Below are 21,203 nucleotides of genomic sequence, written 5' to 3'. Positions count from 1 at the left end.
GAAGTTGAGGTCCGATTGATACAAAAATGTATCCCACAATATGGCATGCCAAAACAAAGTGTTTAAATTTCAAGCAACTGTAATAAATAGTTGCTGAAAAATCTTTGATGGAAATTTGTTTGAAAATTTTGGCTTAAAATAAACAAAGTACTCATTAAACAGGAATTTGATGTCCGATTGGTACAAAAATACATCCCACAATATAGCATGCCTATACAAATACTGTGTAAAAATTTCAAGCAACTGCGATAAACAGTTGTTGAGAATTCTTTGACAAAAATTTGTTTGAAAATTTTTGTTAAAAAAAACAAAGTCGTCATTTAACAGAAAGTTGATGTCTGATTGGTACAAAAATATATCCCACGATATGGCATGCCTATAAAAATACTGTGTAAAAATTTAAAACTTAATATATTCCTATGTAAAACTTTAAACCCTCCCCCATTTTGGCCCCACCCTACCCCGAATAGTCATGATCTTCACAACTTTGAATCTACACTACCTAAGGATGCTTCCACACAAGTTTAAGCTTTCCAGGCTGATTAGTAACTGAGGAAAAGATTTTTAAAGATTTACTCTATATATTCCTATGTTAAACTTTGACCCCCCCCCCACCTCTTTGTAGCCCAACCTACCTCCGGGGATCTGATTTTTACAACTTTGAATCTACACTACCTGAAAATGCCTCCACACAAGTTTCAGCTTTCCTGGCTGATTAGTTTCTAAGAATAAGATTTTTAAAGATTTACTCTATATGTTACTTCGTAAAACATCAACACCCCCATTGTGGCCCAACCCTAACCAGGGGATCTTGATTTTCACAACTTTCAATCTACACTACCTGAGGATGCTTCCACACAAGTTTCAGCTTTCCTAGCTGATTAGTTTCTTAGAAGAAGATTTTAAAAGATTTACTCTATATATTCCTATGTTAAACTTCGACCCCCAATTGTGGCCCCACCTTACCCCCAGGGATCATGATTTTCACAACTTTGAATCTACACTACCTGAAGATGCTTCCACACAAGTTTAAGCTTTCCTGGCTGATTAGTTTCTGAGAAGAAGATTTTTAAAGATTTACTCTATATATTCCTATGTTAAACTTTGACCCCCCCCCCTCCCTCTTTGTAGCCCAACCTACCTCCGGGGATCTAATTTTTACAACTTTGAATCTACACTACCTGAAAATGCCTCCACACAAGTTTCAGCTTTCCTGGCTGATTAGTTTCTAAGAATAAGATTTTTAAAGATTTACTCTATATGTTACTTCGTAAAACATCAACACCCCCATTGTGGCCCAACCCTAACCAGGGGATCTTGATTTTCACAACTTTGAATCTACACTACCTGAGGATGCTTCCACACAAGTTTCAGCTTTCCTAGCTGATTAGTTTCTTAGAAGAAGATTTTAAAAGATTTACTCTATATATTCCTATGTTAAACTTCGACCCCCAATTGTGGCCACACCTTACCCCCAGGGATCATGATTTTCACAACTTTGAATCTACACTACCTGAAGATGCTTCCACACAAGTTTAAGCTTTCCTGGCTGATTAGTTTCTGAGAAGAAGATTTTTAAAGATTTACTCAATATATTCCTTTGTAAAACTTCGACCCCCCCCCCCCCCCCCATTAAGGCCCCAACCTACCCTTGGGGGGATCATGATTTTTACAACTTTGAATCTACACTACCTGAGGATGATTCCACACAAGTTTCAGCGTTCCTGGCTGATGAGTTTCTGAGAAGAAGATTTTTAAAGATTTACTCTTTATTTTCCTACTAGACTTTGACCTGTGCGTGCACGGGTTGGTTTTGGATATAATGATATCGGACATTTACGAAATAGATACATCAACACACCGTATTGTTGACATTTACTTAACCAAGCTTTAATCCTACAATAATGCAATTAATTTTACTACACTCTGCTTCGTTTGAGGAATCTAACCGTGTCTCGGTACAGGCCTTTGCCACAGTTAAAAGACCTCCAAAATACCCGTAATGTAGCAAAAAAACTCAGAAACTCCCAAAACGATTTTGGAGAAAACCAATGAAGCTGCATTGAAAATAACAGTTAAATTATTCATTACAAACCATTTGAGGCTGTAAATACCTTTCATCTAAAAATTTAATTCATATAAATGAAGAATTCAAAACTTTTTCACCAATGTTTTGTACTCACTTCAAATTTACACACCATGTTGACATTTGGATCTCTCAGGATTTGTTCATATTAAATGCACTGAGCACAGGGGCCGTGCCCGTTTTAACATTTAAATTTCAATGTAACCATAAATAAAGAAAGGGGTCGAACTCTGACCCAAATAAAACAAGAGGCCCATGGGCCACATCGCTCACCTGAGGAACAATAGGTATGATAAAGTCAGCTTAACCCTTAGACTGCTACGCGCGACAATTGTCGCGCCGATACTTCTGGTCCACCACTGCTGCGCGCGACTATTGTCGTTTTTCATGTACGTGTTATCTAAGACCTCCTCAAGCCTCGTTTTGAAAAGAAATCACGATGGCTATTGTTAGGAATGAAATATGATTGGTCAATCGATGTTTTCGGAAAGTTTCTAGAGTTTTCCAGAGTTTTAGATAAAGACTAGAGAGCGGTAAACTTCCGAGAAATGTTTTGAATTTGAGACAAAATGGCGAATGTTGACTGGAGCGATGAGGAAGAAGTTTTGAACTTTTTTAACTGTGATAGTGAGGACGAAGATGATTTTGATGGATTTAATCCCGCAGTGCTTGACTTTGGAGACATTAATGTGTTGACTTATGTTCCTATGTCGGACTTTGTGCCTGGGAATGACCGGGATAATGACGCCGATCTCGAGGAAGGCTGGTCGCGTACAGACTCTGCGCCATTGATTGCCCCATTCACCAGAGAAGAAAAACTAAACGTTGAAATGGAGAATGACGAACCTCTATCGTTTCTCAAACTGTTTGTAAGTGATGAGTTCATGGAAATTCTCGTTCAGCAAACCAACATCTACGCCGAAAGACGCTCGCAGTCCGAGAATGTTAGCAGGAACAGTCGCTTGAAACAATGGCGTCCCGTGAACCTCGCAGAGATGAAAGTGTTTCTCGCCATCATTATTAGCATGGGACTTGTGCAGAAAAGTGATGTTCAAGACTATTGGTCAACAGATGAAGTGCAGGACACCCCATTCTTTCGGAACACGATGTCCAGGGACCGATTCTTGTCAATCATGAGTAATTTCCACATCACGGACAACGAGCAGCAAATTCCCAGAGGACAAGATGGTTTTGATGCCTTATACAAGGTCAGGCCCTTCATAAACAACGTTATGACAGCCTTTAGTGATGTTTATTCCCCTGATAAAGACTTGAGTTTTGATGAAGCCACTTGTGCATGGAAAGGACGTTTGAGATTTCGTGTGTACAACCCAGCAAAGCCCACCAAATTCGGAATCAAGCTGTACCAAGTTTGTGAGGCCAAGTCCGGCTACTGTCTTGGATTCGACATCTACACGGGAAGCACCCCCTGTACCCAGTATGCTGAAGCTATTGGAATTGGAGAAGAGAAAACTGTCACAACAAGGACTGTGGTTGGACTTCTTACCAGATGTGGACTACTGGACAAGGGACATCATGTGTATATGGACAATTACTATACATCTCCGGAGTTATTCGAGGAGTTGAGAGTCCACAACACCTATGCCTGTGGAACATTGAGGAAAAACAGGAAGGGTGTCCCAGAAGCCATAAAGATGAAACAGAAACTACAAACATCTCAAGTAATCTTCAGGAGGAACGAGGAGTCCCAGCTGTTAGCAGTGAAGTACCACGACAAGCGGGATGTCCACATGCTATCCACCATTCATGAGGCCACCATGGCAGTTTTGAGCAAGAGGGACAGAAACAACGAGTTTGTTGCAAAACCAGCCTGTATTGTGGACTATGTTTCAAAGATGGGAGGTGTTGACTTATCTGACCAGATCAACCAGTATGATTCCTGCCTTCGGAAGACCACCAAATGGTACAAGAAACTGTTTTTTCACCTGTTCAACCTGTGCATTGTGAACTCGTACCTCTTGTACAAGAAGTTTAGTGAGAAGAAACTCAACAGCCATGACTTTAAGATTGCCTTAGCTAGGTCACTGATTGAAGAAGCCCCTGACGCTCCAAAACCAAACAAATCCAGAGGACGAAAACACACCGGTGACAAAGCTGCCCGTCTAATGGAACGTCATTTCCCAGAGAACATACCAGCAAAGCCAATGCAAAGCCAGGCAATGTTATGCCTGTAATCCAAAGAAAACTGCCAGACAGGGCTTCAAGAGAAAGCAGACTTCTTTCTGGTGTCCTGACTGTGAAAAAGTGCTCTGTGTTCCTGACTGTTTCCGTGTGTATCATTCCATGCAGAATTACCGAGCCGTGTTATTACCTGGCGCAGGTAGTGACTCCGATAGTGATTGAAAACTGTGTGTGAAACTCTGTGCAAAACTATCTGTAAAACTTTGTTACATGTGACAAACTTTTCATGGACAATCAATGATAAACAATGGCAAAATGTATGGATAATTTCTTTATTTTTTGTTATTTTACCTGTGAATTGTATTGTTTACCTGTCGTTCAAAAATGATCTGAATAAAAAAAATCCAACAATGTATGACTTATTAATATAAGGAGAAGCTTTCACAGTCATTTGGGGACTGAAATATGAAAGTAAAAGAGATTATATGAATGGAATTATAGATTGCATAAAATTTTAATTAATTTTCACCTTTGAACTTACCTGGATTGATAATTACAAATATTATGAGGAAAAGGAGCATTGAATTGAAATCTTCAACATTTTCTCTTACATTTTAATATAAGTTTGGTACCTGTAGCATTAATAGTTACTGAGATACATTATTTTAAAAATCAATGGTCAATTATCATTAATTATCAATAATTAATTCAGCAGTGGCGGCCATCTTGGCGAAAATTAATGCAGCAGCCTAAGGGTTAATGGAGTCATAATACAAGCAATCTGGACAATGTACAATAATACATGTAGATCCTGTATAAATAAAATCCACTTTTCCCCCTTGGAACTCGGATAGCCCTAATTGCTGCCATTATTTACAAGAGCAGACTTTAATCACTGCTCCTGCACATATATAGGGACTCAACGTTACGCAGGCAGGAATGACCGCACACCTACGCAACTGAACAGGTACCAACGTTAACGCAAGCAGGGATAACGCAAGCAGGGATGACCACACACTTGCGCCAACAGCTCAACCTAATGCAAGCAGGGAGTACCGCACACTTGCGCTAGAGAGGCCAGAACACCAGCAGGGATGACCATACACTAGTGCTCCGCCGCAACCACCACCAATACAAGCAGGTATGACCGCACACTTGTATTAAGTAGTCCATCCATAACTAAGGTGAATTTAACAATTTTGATTGACCTATACTACATCAAATACATATTTTAAAGCTATTATAAGTCTGACATAGACCAAACTTGGGTGTATGTATGTAGTCAATTAAATGAACTTTGTGCACTTAAAACTTTTTTACAGAGTTGTCTGCCCTTTAGGAAAATTGATAAAATCATTTTCTGAAAATATGTATGGTAAACTATGAATCATTTTCGCATATTTGAATACGGAGAAAGCTTTTGCAACTTTTTACCAAGAGAAATGTGAGAAAATTACTTGTACTAAAGAAATATATTTAAAAATGCATTTTTCCCATAGACTTCAATGTTAACTTCAACATATGATAAATTTATTAAAATTAATTTTTTTAAAGATTTCAAAGGTGAAACTTTATTTTTTAATAAACCCCTTATAATCACACTAAGATTTTAGTGATCAAACTTGCAATCTATTAGATATGAAATATAATAGTTATGGATGGACTACATTAATGCGAGACAGGGCAGGAATGACTGCACACTCTGTATCATAGGTTAGAAAACACGAGGATTAGATAGAGCAAGGATGTCCACACACTCAATCTATCCATACCTGTTCAAGGTTAAACCCAAACAGTCGCTCAACGAAATGCAATAGACATTGTCCCTATTTATGTGCAGGCCTAAAATAATTCATAGTATCTATAAATTGGAAATCAAAGATAAACAAACATATCCGGCCTAACCCAAAACTACTTATGCAGAACAACTTATATTATACATTGAATATTTATTATTGTATAGAAATAATCATCACAATAATTGGTTAACAGTGGATGCATTAATTAAAAATAATCAAGAATCAATAAATCAAGGGCAATAACTCAATACAGTAATACTGAAAAAATAGCTGCCTGCTTCAATTTTATAGTCATATCACATGTTGAGTATTGCAGTTCTCAAAAAGATCCTTTACAAATGTTTATATATGGGATATTTAGCTACATCAAACTCAGAATCTTCTTGTGAGGCCGAAGAATTGTCCTGGAGCCAAAGTCTTAACAATTATAAAGAATCATCTTGCTGATTAGTTTCTGAGAAGAAGATTTTTAAAGATTTACTCTTTATATTCCTATGTAAAACTTTAACACCCCACCCCAATGTGGCCTCACCCTACCCCCGGGGATCATGATTTTCACATCTTTGAATCTACACTACCTGAGGATGCTTCCACACAAGTTTCAGCTTTCCTGGCTGATTAGTTTCTGAGAAGAAGATTTCTAAAGATTTAAACTATATTTTCCTATGTAAAACTTCGACCCCCCCCATTGTGTCCCCACCCTACCCCCAGGGGTCATGATTTTCACAACTTTGAATCTACACTACCTGAGGATGCTTCCACACAAGTTTCAGCTTTCCTGGCTGTTTAGTTTCTGAGAAGAAGATTTTAAAGATTTAATATATATATTCCTATGTTAAACTTCGACCCCCCCCCCCATTGTGGCCCCACCCTACCCCTGGGGGTCATGAATTTCACAACTCTGAATCTACACTACCTGAGGATGCTTCCACACAAGTTTCAGCTTTCCTGGCTTTCTGGTTCTTGAGAAGAAGATTTTTGAAAATTTCTCGAAATTTTTCATTAATTTCTAATTATCTCCCCTTGAAAACGGGTGTGGCCCTTAATTTTCACAACTTTGAATCCCCTTTGCCTAAATATGATTTGTGCCAAGTTTGGTTGAAATTGGCCCAGTAGTTCTTAAGAAGATGTAGAAAATGTGAAAAGTTTACGGACGGACAGACGGACGGACGTACAGACAGACAGACGGACAGAGGGACGACAGACAAAATGTGATCAGAATAGCTCACTTGAGCTTTCAGCTCAGGTGAGCTAAAAAACTACCAGCTCGCTTCAAAAGCCTAATAAATCAATTATTTTTTACAACACTTGCAATATGCATGTATTTTTCAGAAAAGTAATGTCTAAGATACACTTATGCCAAATTTCAAATTGATGGGTCTTAAAATTGCGGAGATACACATCATTATTCTCTCGAAGTCGCCAGTTTATTTTTACTCGAACATTTACCGGTCCAGGGCTAACGATGGGATATTGCCTATGACAACAGCAGTATTGCAACAAGTCGAGAAACATTCGCACTAATCTCACATTAAACACACGCTACTTACATCCTTAAATTCCAATAAAATTCCTTAAATACTCTCCAAACTGAACTTTTATTCTGCAGCCACATCAACTTCTGACCAGACCAGCCATTGTGATAGAATTAAATGTTTAACTCAATTTCATTAGTTAATATTCCTGATGGTCCAACCAGAATCAGTCTTTCTCGAAGACATCAAAATGGCTGGCCCTGTGATTAGCATGAATGTGATGCGCATGCGCAAAATTGTAAATCAAAGTACTGAAGAACTGACGGGAGTTGATTTTGTCGATGTTTATTTGATAAGTTATTTTGCATGACAAGTACATGTATACGTAGTTTCTAATTTGAATTACGCATATTTTTATAATATGAATTTTTGAACTTTTTCGACTAGAATGTCGAGAAACCTCCACATGAATCATGTTAAATAATATTTAAAGATAAAATTAATTCAATCAAACTATGTTTCACTGGTAAAAATATTTCTCGAAAATTGTATGGATCCAAGCAATATTGAACTCTAGTCTCGTTCAATCAAACGCTCGGCTGACACCGTAAATCTCCGACAAGGGTTTACGGAGACAGCCGAGCGTCGAGTTAAATTAGACTATATTGAACTCTGGCGTAGGAATACATACGACTACAAAAAATATTTAAATTGTTCGTACCATTTAAAATCTGACTATTTTTAAGGTATTTGTAAATAAGTTTCCTTGAAAAACAATGCTTTAGCATACATTACATCGAATTCATCAATCATTTTCAAGAACTAAGTCTTGTCAGGAGCAATGATTTGTGCTGAGGTCCAAACACTGTTTCACTTTCGGTTTGTCCAAGTGACTGCATAGGAGAGTTGATAAAAATTAACTCCCAAAAATCCAAATAATCCAGCTGATTTCCGGACTTTTTTAAAGGAATTTTCATTGACTATTAATTACAGAATTGATTGAGAAAAAATAAAAACTAATTGGTAATCTTCAAGTACCAATGATGTTTAAAATATATTATTAATAAAATATATAAAACAGAAGACAGAATTCTTCCAATTTCTCGGTATTAAAGCCCAAAAATTCGAGTCTATTAATTTTAAAATAGTAGTATAGATGTAAAACTTCAACTCCCCTATTGTTGCCCCTCTCCCCCCTCCCTCCATTGTGGCCCCACCCTTCCCCCAGGGGGTCATGTTTTTCACAACTTTGAATCTACACTACCTAAGGATGCTTCCACACAAGTTTAAGCTTTCCTGGCTGATTAGGTTCTGAAAAGAAGATTTTTAAAGATTAACCCTACATATTTACACATGTAAAATTTTTAACCCTCCCACCTATTTTGGCCCCATCCTTACCCCAAAGGTAATGTTTTTCACAACTTTGAATCTACACTACCTAAGGATGCCTCCAGACAAGTTTAAGCTTTCCAGTCTAATTAGTTTCTGAAAAGAAGATTTTGAAAGATCTACTCTATATATTCCTATGTTAAACTTCCCATCCCAACCCTACCCATGGGAGTCATGATTTTCATGGGATCATGGATCATGATCATGGATCATGGGATCATGATGGGTGATCAGGGGACGGTATTGGATATGTAACAGACATTTACGAAATAGATACATCAACACACCGTATTGTTGACATTTACATAGGCTTTCAATAATTCCTATGTTAAACTTCTGATCCCCAATTGTGGCCCAACCCTTCCCCTGGGGATCATGATTTTCACAATTTCGAATCTATACTACCTGAGGATGCTTCCACACAAGTTTTAGCTTTCCTTGCTGATTAGTTTCTGAGAAAAAGATTTTTAAAAGATTTACTCTATATATTCTTATGAAAAATGTCGACCCCCCCCCCCCCATTGTGGCCACACCCTACCCCCAGGGATCATGATTTTTACAACTTTTAATTTACACTACCTGAGGATGCTCCCACACAAGTTTCAGCTCTCCTGGACTAATAGTTCTTGAGAAGGTGATTTTTGAATATTTCTCAAAAATTTTTATTAATTTCTAATTGTCTTCCCTTAGCCCTTAATTTTCATAACTTTGAATCACCTTTGTCTAATGATGATCTGTGCTAAGTTTGGTTGAAATTGGCCCAGTATTTCTTGAGAAGATGCTGAAAATGTGAAAAGTTTACAGATGGACATATGGACTGACGGACGGACAGACAGATGGACGACAGACAAAATGTGATCAGAAAAGCTCACTTGAGCTTTCAGCTCAGGTGAGCTAAAAACTGTAAGAGGAGTTATCCGTACAATAGGGGTACCCTATATGCAATATTTTGTCAAAAATTGACTCATTCAACAGCTGGTATTTTGTAAATAAATGATCAGAAAACAAAATCTTAGCAATATGCACACCTCTGATTTAAGTACAATTGAAAAGATTTTTTTTTTAATCTTTAAAATTGTAGGAGGATTTATCTGTACAATAAGGGTACCCTTTTGGCAGCCGCCCTCCACCATTTTCACTATTTCAATTAATTACCAGATTTTTTTCTTCAGAAAACCCAGTTAAAAAGTATTGAAAAGTTTCTATTCAATCAATATACAAACTGCATACTGGGTAAATCAAATTAATGAAATGCTTTTGCCGATCTATTACTGTGCATCCGAGTTTCAACAAACTTTCAGCCAATTTGCCATTGTATTATAGAAAAAAGACTGAAAGTATGAATTTACTTGTCTTTTATTAATCATATTTGTATTTTGCATGTATTTTAAGTTCTTATTCTACTTGTTGATGGGCAAGGTTTTCTGTACGTCAAGTGATATACATGTACATGTAATATGCAGTCTGGAAAACTTGGCGCTAGCCGCTTGTCATATTAGAATATTCAGGAAGTGGTTAAATTGTGGATAATATCAAAACAAGAGGCCCATGGGGCCACATCACTCACCTGAGCAACAATGACTTTATATGGGCGTTTATAGGGGCATGGTCATGATTTTGGTCAAATTTTATTTAGATTATTTACAGTGCTTTAGAAATGCATTTCTAATGATAAAATTAAATTTGAGAGTCATTAGTAGAGTTATAAGCAAGATACAGGGCTCACAATTCTTTGTCATGTAAACAAGGCTCGTGCCCTGTTTTTGTTTACATAGATTCCATATACCAGTAAAAAATCTTTTTCCAGCGTATTTGTCCATCTTTTTATTTATTTTAAGCATAGATATACAGTTCCTAACGTTTAACACATTCATTTTAGGCTTAAAACTGAAATTTTTACTTCAACGTTCAAAATGTAAACAAACGCTTTGTTTACATAGCGAATAATTTCAAGCTCTGTAACTTGCTTATAACTCAACAAATGAGACTCAAATTCCGGTTGCCTATTTAAAATGCCTTTCTGAAGCATTGTAAATGTTAAAATCGGAAAAATAATTTTTGACCAAAATCGTGACCATGCCCCTTGAAAGGGGCATGGTCACAATTTTATTTTTCTGTTTTTATTATTTACAATGCTTTATGAATGCATTTCTAATGATCAAATGAAATTTGGGTGCCAGTCGTTGAGTTTTAGGCAAGATACAGGGCTCGCAATTCTTCGTCATGTAAATAAGGCTCGTGGCAGGCTGTTTTTGTTTACATAGGTTCAATATACCAGTAAAAATCTTTTTTAAACTGATTTGTCTATCCTCTTATTCATTTTAAGCATGAATTAACAGTTCCTAACGATTAACACATTCATTATATTGTGTTTAAAACTAGAATTTTCACTTCAACTTTCAAAATGTAAACAAAAGAATTGTAAGCTCTGTAACTCGCTTATAACTCAACAAATGACACTCTAATTTTAGTTGCCTTTTTAAAATGCCTTACTGAAGCATTGTAAACATTTAAATCGAAAATATAATTTCTGACCAAAATCGTGACCATGCCCCTTTAAAAGAAATTGTACCATATGGCCCCTCGGTAGAATAACAAAAAATAAATATTGGAAAGTATTCGATTTTTACACTTATTTTTGTATACACTTAATCTTTGACCTTTATGGAGTACCATTTTTACCAAAAATAAGAAAATCCTATGCAAGATATAAAACACTTTCAATTCTTTATATTTTGTCTTGGTCTTCCAAATCATAAACGGCTGTTGTTTACCTGGCGTAAACTCCCATGACTTTTTAACCTTACTCACTTGATTGATGAATACACTCGAATGAAAAATGTTGTTAGTAACATATGTTAGGGAGTTATTATAGTCAGTGTATTGACAGGCATATCACTGTAATTTATTAAGACCCATCCATTATTTTCATCTTTATTCAAAAACAACAAATGGCAACAAACCAGGATGTTTTTATGTGGTAGAGTGCTATTTTTAATTTGTTTTTATTTAAATGATTAAATATCAAATGCAACTTATAATTTCTACAATTTGCGTTTTTGAATATCCGTGATGTTTTGACTTTCCGTAATTAATAAAAGCATACAATACTTTTGGTTTTTATTTTACTTATTTATATAAGTCCTGAGGGTAGGATATAGATCCTTGTTTTTCATTGGTTGAGAGGGTTTTCCAGCGAAGTTCTTTGTGCTGGTCAGTAATAGATCAATAGTTTTTTAAGCCAGTTGAGATATTTTGACCTCCTGACTATTTTCATTAATTAATCACGAAAGACTTCAGGACATCGTCTGTAAGTTGACCTTGGTTTTCTTACTAATTCCTTAATTTCCATTAATTAATCTGTTTCTTACTTTTAATGTAATTTTAAAGCAATATACTGAGTTTCAATTAATTAATGATCAAATTAAGCTTTGATTGAATCAAAGTACATGTATATGAAGGTTTCTATATCAGTTGTATATCTCATATAATTATTATTTATAAATGTGTATGTGAACTCATTAATGCTCAAGTTCTGGTATAAACTTTGATATAAGGGAAATAACTTATAGTTCTTTTGCATTTACTCAGTATTTATTGTAAACTTTTAAATGAAATTAATTCATGTATACTTCTTTGAAAATATCATTGTATTACTAGAAAACTGACCAATCAGGAAGAGCCCCGCTATGACAATTAATATACCGAAGTGAAAAACAATTTGAATTCCATCCTCTTTACATTAACAATGATGAAAAATAAATGCCCGGCATAAGATGTAAAGAACTGCAATATATAGGATCTCATGATTTGTAGTCAGGATATGATTTTCATCAAACAATTAAAGTGTTAAACTGAGGGGTAAAAATAACAGGGTGCAGCTCATGGAATGAAAGTTTAATTTGATTACATTTGAAAAAAAATATGAAAATTATAAGTAACAACTGTATTTTTAAAATTTCAAGAAAATTCCTGAATGTCCAAAAACTCTAAATAGTCACCATGTATCTGCATAAAACAGAGATAACCTCATGTCTTATAAAAACAAGAGATGTTTGTGAAACATTTATGCCCCCCTCCCTTGGAAACATCCACAAAGAAAATGAACGTAAACTGCAAATAACTGTTATTTTTCTACGTCCAACGGCCATAACTCTGTCGAAAATTGCTCGATGGTACCCAATATCGAACTTGATCTAGATATTATCATGATAAACCTATATACCAAATTTCATTTAAATATGTTCATCCTCTGCGAAGAAAATGAGCGGAAACTGCAAAAAACTAGAATTTTTCTAAGTCCAAGGGCTATAACTCTGTCGAAAATTGCTCGATTGTACCCAATATCGAACTTGACTTAGATATTATCATGATAAACCTATATACCAAATTTGATATCAATATGTTCATCCTCTGCAAAGAAAATGAGCGGAAACTGTTGGTGGACCGACAGACTGACCGACAGACAGCAGCAAAGCTTCGAAGGGGGCATAAAAACTAAATTAAATGTGTATTTAATGAGGCTGAGGCTGGGTCTAATTTTTTCTGCCCTAGATTTTTTTAACGAAAATTTTTACATGAATTTCTACTGTTATAATTATTATTTTCAGATAAAAAAATAAGACATTTACCACACTGTTTGTTTAAGGGGTCATCTCAAAGTTTGTTAACTTTTAACATAGGACCATATGGGATTTTGCTTGAAATGTATCAATTTTGCACATTTTTAACAATTTTCTTAAACTTCTGCCCTAGGGATTTCTTTTTCTATTCTACATATTAAAGTCATTGCTAAAAGGCATCAAATGGTGAAATAAAAAAATCCTTTTACCTCCTGGTTTGTTCCAGGGGTCTTATCAAAGTTGTTTTTTGTATGCCCAATTTACCAGTTTTTCAGATAATGGCTATTTTTTATTTGACAAAGATGAAAATGGTGATCTTTAAAATATTATTAAAACATTCAGACATATTTTAGTAATAAATAAATATATAACATCACACATTAAAGGTCATTAATATAAAATACATGGCTACTGTCTTGAAATATATGATTTAAGCTATATTTAGGTGGGTTAAGAAAACGTGACAGAGGGCTAGGCTTGCTGAACCCTCTTCACGTTTTTCGACCCGAGCCCAAATATAGCTTATACTTTGAGACATTTATGTTTATTCCACAATATAATATCAATTTTACGCATCAAACGAGCTATTTTCAATAAATTTCGCTGAATATCTGCAGTTGAAACCATCACGCCATGGCGTCAACAAAGCAAAAAGATGACGTCACAATACAAATGAAACGCTGCGCGAAAGCGTGCGTACTCGTTCTGTACTCGGCCTCGTTAAAAAAGATTTAAACAGATGTTTTACAAAATGCAAGCCTTCAGTGAATGCAAATACATTGTATCACCCAGGGTTGACCTCAACTTCAAAACAAACATCAGTTGCAGACAAAGGTGTTCATTAATCTTCATATGACAGATAGAGATAAGCCTCTAAATTTTCTGCAGCAGGCAAGATAATTAATCTCAGGGGGTTAATTGTTCTGCTCTCTCATCCTTTTCTTCTAAATTTACAATAAGATTTGTTTTTTCAGAAATGACAGAATGGGGTTATTATCTGATTACCTGTTAAAATTAACAGCATTAAGGCAGAAAAAAATGAAATAAATTATAATTAAAAATAAAATAGTGAAAAAGGATATCTTAATATATATCTTGATTTTAGAATTCAATAAAATTATCATAAATCATTGTGTACGGTATTTTAACCAAAATAAAGTATGAATATTATATTTTAAATCCATATTTCAAAGAATGTACACAATACTACACATCATTCAAAATTGACCTTAACTTCAAAACAAAGTTCATTTGCAGACACAGGCAGTGCAGTAATTAATCTCAATGTGACAGATAAAGATAAAGCTTAGGATTTTCTTCCTGTGGAAGGTTCATTAATCCCAAAGGACAAATATTGCACAACCTTCCTAGTATACAATGGTAACATTATCAGCAGTTATCTCTCTTGCCCATTCATTCTTATGTATAGTTAAGGAATCTACCCCACCACCCCAGCTCCAAACCAGAAGACATAGAGAACCAAACTTAGCATCAAAATATGCATTTCTGCCTACTGAACTACCATACCAAATTTGGACTTGATTGGGCAACCATAAAAAAGTTATTAGAAAAAAACAAAAAATTTGTGGACGGAAGAGTGACAGACGGACGGACAGAAGGATGGACGGACAGAGTGATTACTATAGGGCACCCGCAAATCCTTGCAGGGCCCTAAATATAATATGTTTGTTGTTATAATGTATGCTAAAATTGCTATTGTTAACCTTTTTACAGGGTTCATAATGAAATAATTATAATAAATATAAAGAACCTAAGACGTGGCGTTTTCCTTGCTATCATACAAAGAAAATACTACTACATTTACACTGTAATATTTTCTCAGGAACAGTCTTATGCCTTTATCCCCGTAACAAAACTATGGAAACTGTTCTTACGGTGTTGTTTTTATTTACTTGTGTCTGAAAAACTATGAAAATTAATGTGGAATACATATAATTCATCCTGTAAAGAGAGTTGTTACAGCATATCATCTTTTACTTTTTTTGTAGAAGTATTTAACATTTAGCGAGACATTTCTAATGATCATTGACAACCAAAATCTTTTAATTAACGTCAATCGTAGAATTATAAGCAAGATACAGCTAGAGCTCACAATTTTGCTAGATTTTTAACTTGGTATTTCCTATTCAGCATTTAAAATGTAAACCAAAAAATGGTCTCATAACTGTGTATAAAGCTTTGTATCTTGCTTATAATTTGAAATGTAACACCCAAATATGGTTAGCAAATAGAAATTGTAAACAATTAAACAGAAGAAACATGCACTAAAACAAAGATTTAGTCTATATATTCCTATGTAAAACTTCGACTCCCCCATTGTGGCCCCACTTGAACTTTGAATCTACACTACTGATTTGACAAATTATTAATTTTCCCTAAACACATGTTCCATCTAAACTATGGCTCAAATAATGCCCCCCTTGGGACAAATAAATTCAGCCACACTTGTCTTTCATGTTCTTATTAGCTCCTAAGAATTTATCGTTGACAAACAAATATTTGGCATTGAAAGTTAATAAAATACAGGTACTTATAAAACATATATCTGGTTATGAAGCAAGGACAAAAAAACCCTCTATAAATATATTTATTTCAGATCTAACATTTTTAGTGTGTTTGCTATTAAGGAATAGGATTACCTCCCTTCGGTTGCTTTTCAACATTAGCGTACAATATATTGGACAAGAAAAATGAAAACTGTCATAAAATCATTGAATCTTGTGTGATTTCTGAACAATACTTGCAGGAGCACATTTTCAGATAGTGTTAACATATGTACAAATGTTGAGACAATTCCATGAAGAAGTTTAATAGTTTATAAAGGGAGGGGGGTAAAAATTGTGTCTACAGACAGACGAACAGGGCAATTCCAATGTTCCCCCCTAAATTTCGTTTGCAGGGGTATAAATATCTGTAAAAACGAAGAATATGGCACCAGGTTAACGGGTACAAATGTCAGTCAACATATCATGCCTCAATTATACCTCATTGGTTAGAGGGTTGGCAGTGTATGCCAAAGGCTATGCCAATGAGTCTTGGTTGAGACTTGATTTTCAGCACCTCTTACAACTACATATATAAGACCAATGGAGTCCTTGCCTAAAACCAAAACTTAAATAAAATATTTTTTGGCATAAAGTCCATCTTAGGCACATCAATCAATAAATTAACATCTCTGAAGTTACTGTGGAATCATCAGATTTCGTGGGGGCCAATTTTCGTAGATTGCTGAAATTTTACAGGTTCGTGGGGACGTAATTTCGTGTATTTTCTTATACCTACAAAACGAAATATGACTTTATAACCCTAATATATAATTCGTGGAGGATGTTAATTCGTGGATGACAGGTACCCACGAATTCCACGAAAATTGAGCCACCACGAAATCTAATGATTCCACAGTATATGTACTGCAGAATTAAATCCATCAAAATCATTTTCATCTTCACAATCACCATGCAAAGAGTTCAAAACTTTTGCCTCGTCGCTTCACTGTCTACATTCACCATTTTGGCTAAAATTTACCTCTCAGAAGTTTACCACTCTTTTGCCTTTATTTTAAACTCTAGAAACTTTTTGAAAATCATCGACTGTCTTATCATATTTCATTCCAAACAATAGCCATCATTTTTTGTTCACAGCGATGCTAGGGGAAACATTGTATGACTTGTTCTCAAAAAACGTCAATAGTTGCACATAACAGTGGCAGATCTGAAATTTCGGCACAACATTTGTTGCACATTGCTCTCTTTGCCTGAAGACCGTACCAATGCAAATCAATATTTTATTACCTTTGAACATGGTGTCCTTATACTCTTCCTCTGCCTGTAGTACAATGGCATCATCTTCTCCTAGAATGTGAACTTTCTGGACAGCTCCATTCTCTAATGTCTCTCCTTCAATAAAAGGATAAAATGAGTATGTCTAATACAAGTACATAGTATGAAATAATTGAAAAATAAGTGATACAAATTGAGATTGAGAAAGCATACATGTACTTGAATATCAAATGATATTTTATATATATATATATGTCATAGGTGGTGAAAAGTCAAGTCTCAACAGGGACTCGAACCCAGGGCCTCTGACGTACCGTGCCAGCGCTCTAACCACTGAGCTTTTGAGACCCGATATATTGACTGAAAGTCATACACCTGTGAACCCGTTAACATACTCCCCCTCTTGATAGAAATTCGTCCTCGAATTTACGAGTAGAACTAGTGGGTATTGTTTTTTTTTACAAAAAAACACATGTCTCCCCTTCTCCCCAAGGATTGTTATATGGGGCAAATTTAACAATTGAAAAAGAATGATGTCAACTATATGTTACCCAGACCCAGACAAAATTTTATTATCTTTTTCTTAATTTGACCTTGAGTAAAATATGGTCAAGGTCATATATAAATCAATAGTACACCTAAGTGTATTATTATTGTTCTTTGTTTAAAGTTTGAAGTCCTTCTGTCAAAGTATATTCAGGAGTTGAACAATGAAGTTTTTTCTAATTTGACCTTGAAATAAAAATTTAAGGTCAAGGTCAAAATTTTTGGTAAGGTTCAACTAGATTATATACCATCTATCCTTGATACAAGGTAAAAGTCTTTATGTTAAAGGAGTCTTGTGTTATGGTATGGACAATATTTTTTGTGAAAAGCCTGACCTTTAAAAGCAAATAGGTCAAGATCAAAACTTTTGGTGAGGTGCACTCTTTCTCTTTACCATCTACCTATGTTCCAAGTCTGAAGTCTTAATGTCAAAGGGTATTAAAGTTATGATCCATACAAAATTTTATTATTTTTTCTTAATTTGACCTTGAGTAAAACAAGGTCAAGGTCAAATATATTTTTCAATAGTACACCTAAGTGTATTATTATTGTTCTTTGTTTATAGTTTGAAGTCCTTCTGTCAAAGTATATTCAGGAGTTGAACAATGAAGTTTTTTCTAATATGACCTTGAAATAAAAATTCTAGGTCAAGGTCAAAAATTTTGGTAAGGTTCAACTAGGTTATATACCATCTATCTATGATACAAGTTAAAAGTATGTATGTTAAAGGAGTCTTTTGTTATGGTCCGAACAATATTTTTTATGAAAAGCTTGACCTTGAAGAACAAAATAGGTCAAGGTTAAAACGTTTGGTGGCGTGCACTCCTTCTCAATACCATCTACCTATGTTCCAAGTTTGAAGTCTTAATGTCAAAGGGTATTTAAGTTACGGCCTGGACAAATTTGGATGAAGAAGAAGAAGAAGAAGAACTAGACACGATCTCGTTGCGAGCAACGAGGAGGTCTTCCGTACGATTATTATAAGGATATGTGACGTCATTGACTTTGATTTTCGACAAGAAAACATGATATGAAAAAAGGAGTGGAGTACTAATGTTTTTTTTTTTTTGGTATCTCTTTTTATAAGTTCTCTGACATTGCTTTTTTAAATACTTGCACTCTTCCAATTAAGATAGAAAAGATGAGAAAATCATTATGTTGTTAGGATATATTAACGTATTATACCTAATCTAGCTTTAATAACCTTTAACAAAATGGCTCGGAGTAAAAGGATATAGGTAAAATACTTTAGAGCCCTTTGGTTCCCTAATTTAAGAGGCCAGCCCCTTTTTCTTGATATCATTTGAAAGGTCATCTAATTCTAAACACATTTTGTTCAACAAGTGTTTAGAAATTCGGTATCGTTCTAGAGATATATGAGAAAGAAGGTTTTAGGGGCCGATCCTTTTATCCCCTTATAGGGGCCGTTTGACGAAATTTTGAAGGTTGCATTTCGTTAAGAACATTATTTTGAACAACTTTTCTTCTATACTGCATTTTAAAAAAAAATTCCTTTCTGAGGTCTGGTTGATCAAATTTTGGGACCTTTGGCCCCTAAAAACCCCTAATTTCATAACACATGATAAAATCCTTACATTTCTTGGATACATAACTGTAAGGTAATCATATTTGCTTCTAAAACATTTCACAAAATATCTCTCAGTAAATGGCTACAGATAAAAGACTTTAGAGCCCTTTGGTCTCCTTATTTAAGGGGCCAGCCCCTTTTTCTTGATATCATTTGAAAGGTCATTTTATTCTAAACAATTTTATTCAACAAGTGTTTAGAAATTCGTTAATGTTCTGGAGATATATGAGAAAGAAGGTTTTAGGGGCCAATCCCTTATCCCCTTATAGGGGCCGTTTGACGAAATTTTGAAGGTTGCATTTCGTTAAGAACATTATTTTTGAACAACTTTTCTTCTATACTGCATTTCAAAATATTTTTCCTTTCTGAGATATGGGTGATCAAATTTTCGGACTTTTGGCCCTAAAAACCCCTAATTACATAACACATGATAAAATCCTTACATTACTTAGATACATACATGTAAGATAAACATATTTGCTTCTATAACATTTCACAAAATATCCCTGAGTAAAAGGATATATGTAAAAGACTTTAGAGCCCTTTGGTTCCCTTATTTAAGGGGCCAGCCCCTTTTTCTTGATATCATATGAAAGGTCATCTAATTCTATACATATTTTGTTCAACAAGTGTTTAGAAATTCGTTAGCATTCTGGAGATATATGAGAAAGAAGGTTTTAGGGGCCGATCCCTTATCCCCTTATAGGGGCCGTTTGACGAAATTTTGAAGGTTGCATTTCGTTAAGAACATTATTTTTGAACAACTTTTCTTCTATACTGCATTTCAAAATATTTTTCCTTTCTGAGATATGGGTGATCAAATTTTCGGACTTTTGGCCCCTAAAAACCCCTAATTACATAACACATGATAAAATCCTTACATTACTTAGATACATAAATGTAAGATAAACATATTTGCTTCTAAAACATTTCACAAAATATCCCTGAGTAAAAGGATATATGTAAAAGACTTTAGAGCCCTTTGGTTCCCTTATTTAAGGGGCCAGCCCCTTTTTCTTGATATCATATGAAAGGTCATCTAATTCTATACATATTTTGTTCAACAAGTGTTTAGAAATTCGTTAGCATTCTGGAGATATATGAGAAAGAAGGTTTTAGGGGCCGATCCCTTATTCCCTTATAGTGGCCGTTCGACGAAATTTTGAAGGTTGCATATCGTTAAGAACATCATTTTGAACAACTTTTCTTCTGTATTGCATTACAAAATATTTTTCCTTTCTGAGATATGGGTGATCAAAATTTTATACTTTTGGCCCCTAAAAACCCCTAGTTATGTAATACATGACAAAATCATTACATTGCATGGATACATAACTGTGAGATAAACATATCTGCTTCTATAACATTTAACAAAATATCTCTCAGTAAAGAGCTACAGATTAAAGACTTTAGAGCCCTTTTGACCCCTTATTTGAGGAGCCAGCCCCTTTTTCTTGATTTCAAAGAAAAGGTCATGTAAATACAAACGTTTTTTACATTACATGTCTTAACAAAATATTTTTCAGAAAAGAGATAAACAAAGAAAACCAGAAAAAATAACGACGTTTTTTTAATCTCAATTTTCGGGTCCAGGCGAGCTTCAGCGCCTTTTGAGTCAGACAAAAATGAATACCTAAAGACACATCTACAATCTTTCGACTACAATCCCTGAAAGTTTGAACTCAATATCTTCAATCGTTAAGGAGAAGATCCCAGGACAAGCCGACCCTCTGAAAATCGCTAAAACGTCAATATA

General features: G+C 34.9%; 1 protein-coding gene across 1 annotated transcript in view; it reads right to left on the bottom strand.

Moving 5' to 3' along the window:
• LOC128183550 (major vault protein-like) overlaps positions 1-21,203 on the bottom strand; it is a 182,739-nt gene that overhangs the window by 71,719 nt on the left and 89,817 nt on the right. The window contains exon 10 of the mRNA XM_052852605.1: positions 17,326-17,430. Within this exon, the coding sequence (XP_052708565.1) occupies positions 17,326-17,430 (105 nt within the window). The remainder of the gene's footprint in view (positions 1-17,325; positions 17,431-21,203) is intronic.

Source organism: Crassostrea angulata, chromosome 5, assembly GCF_025612915.1.
Source record: "Crassostrea angulata isolate pt1a10 chromosome 5, ASM2561291v2, whole genome shotgun sequence".
Classification (NCBI taxonomy): Eukaryota; Metazoa; Mollusca; class Bivalvia; order Ostreida; family Ostreidae; genus Magallana; species Magallana angulata.
This window is presented reverse-complemented; position numbering and strand designations above follow the sequence as displayed.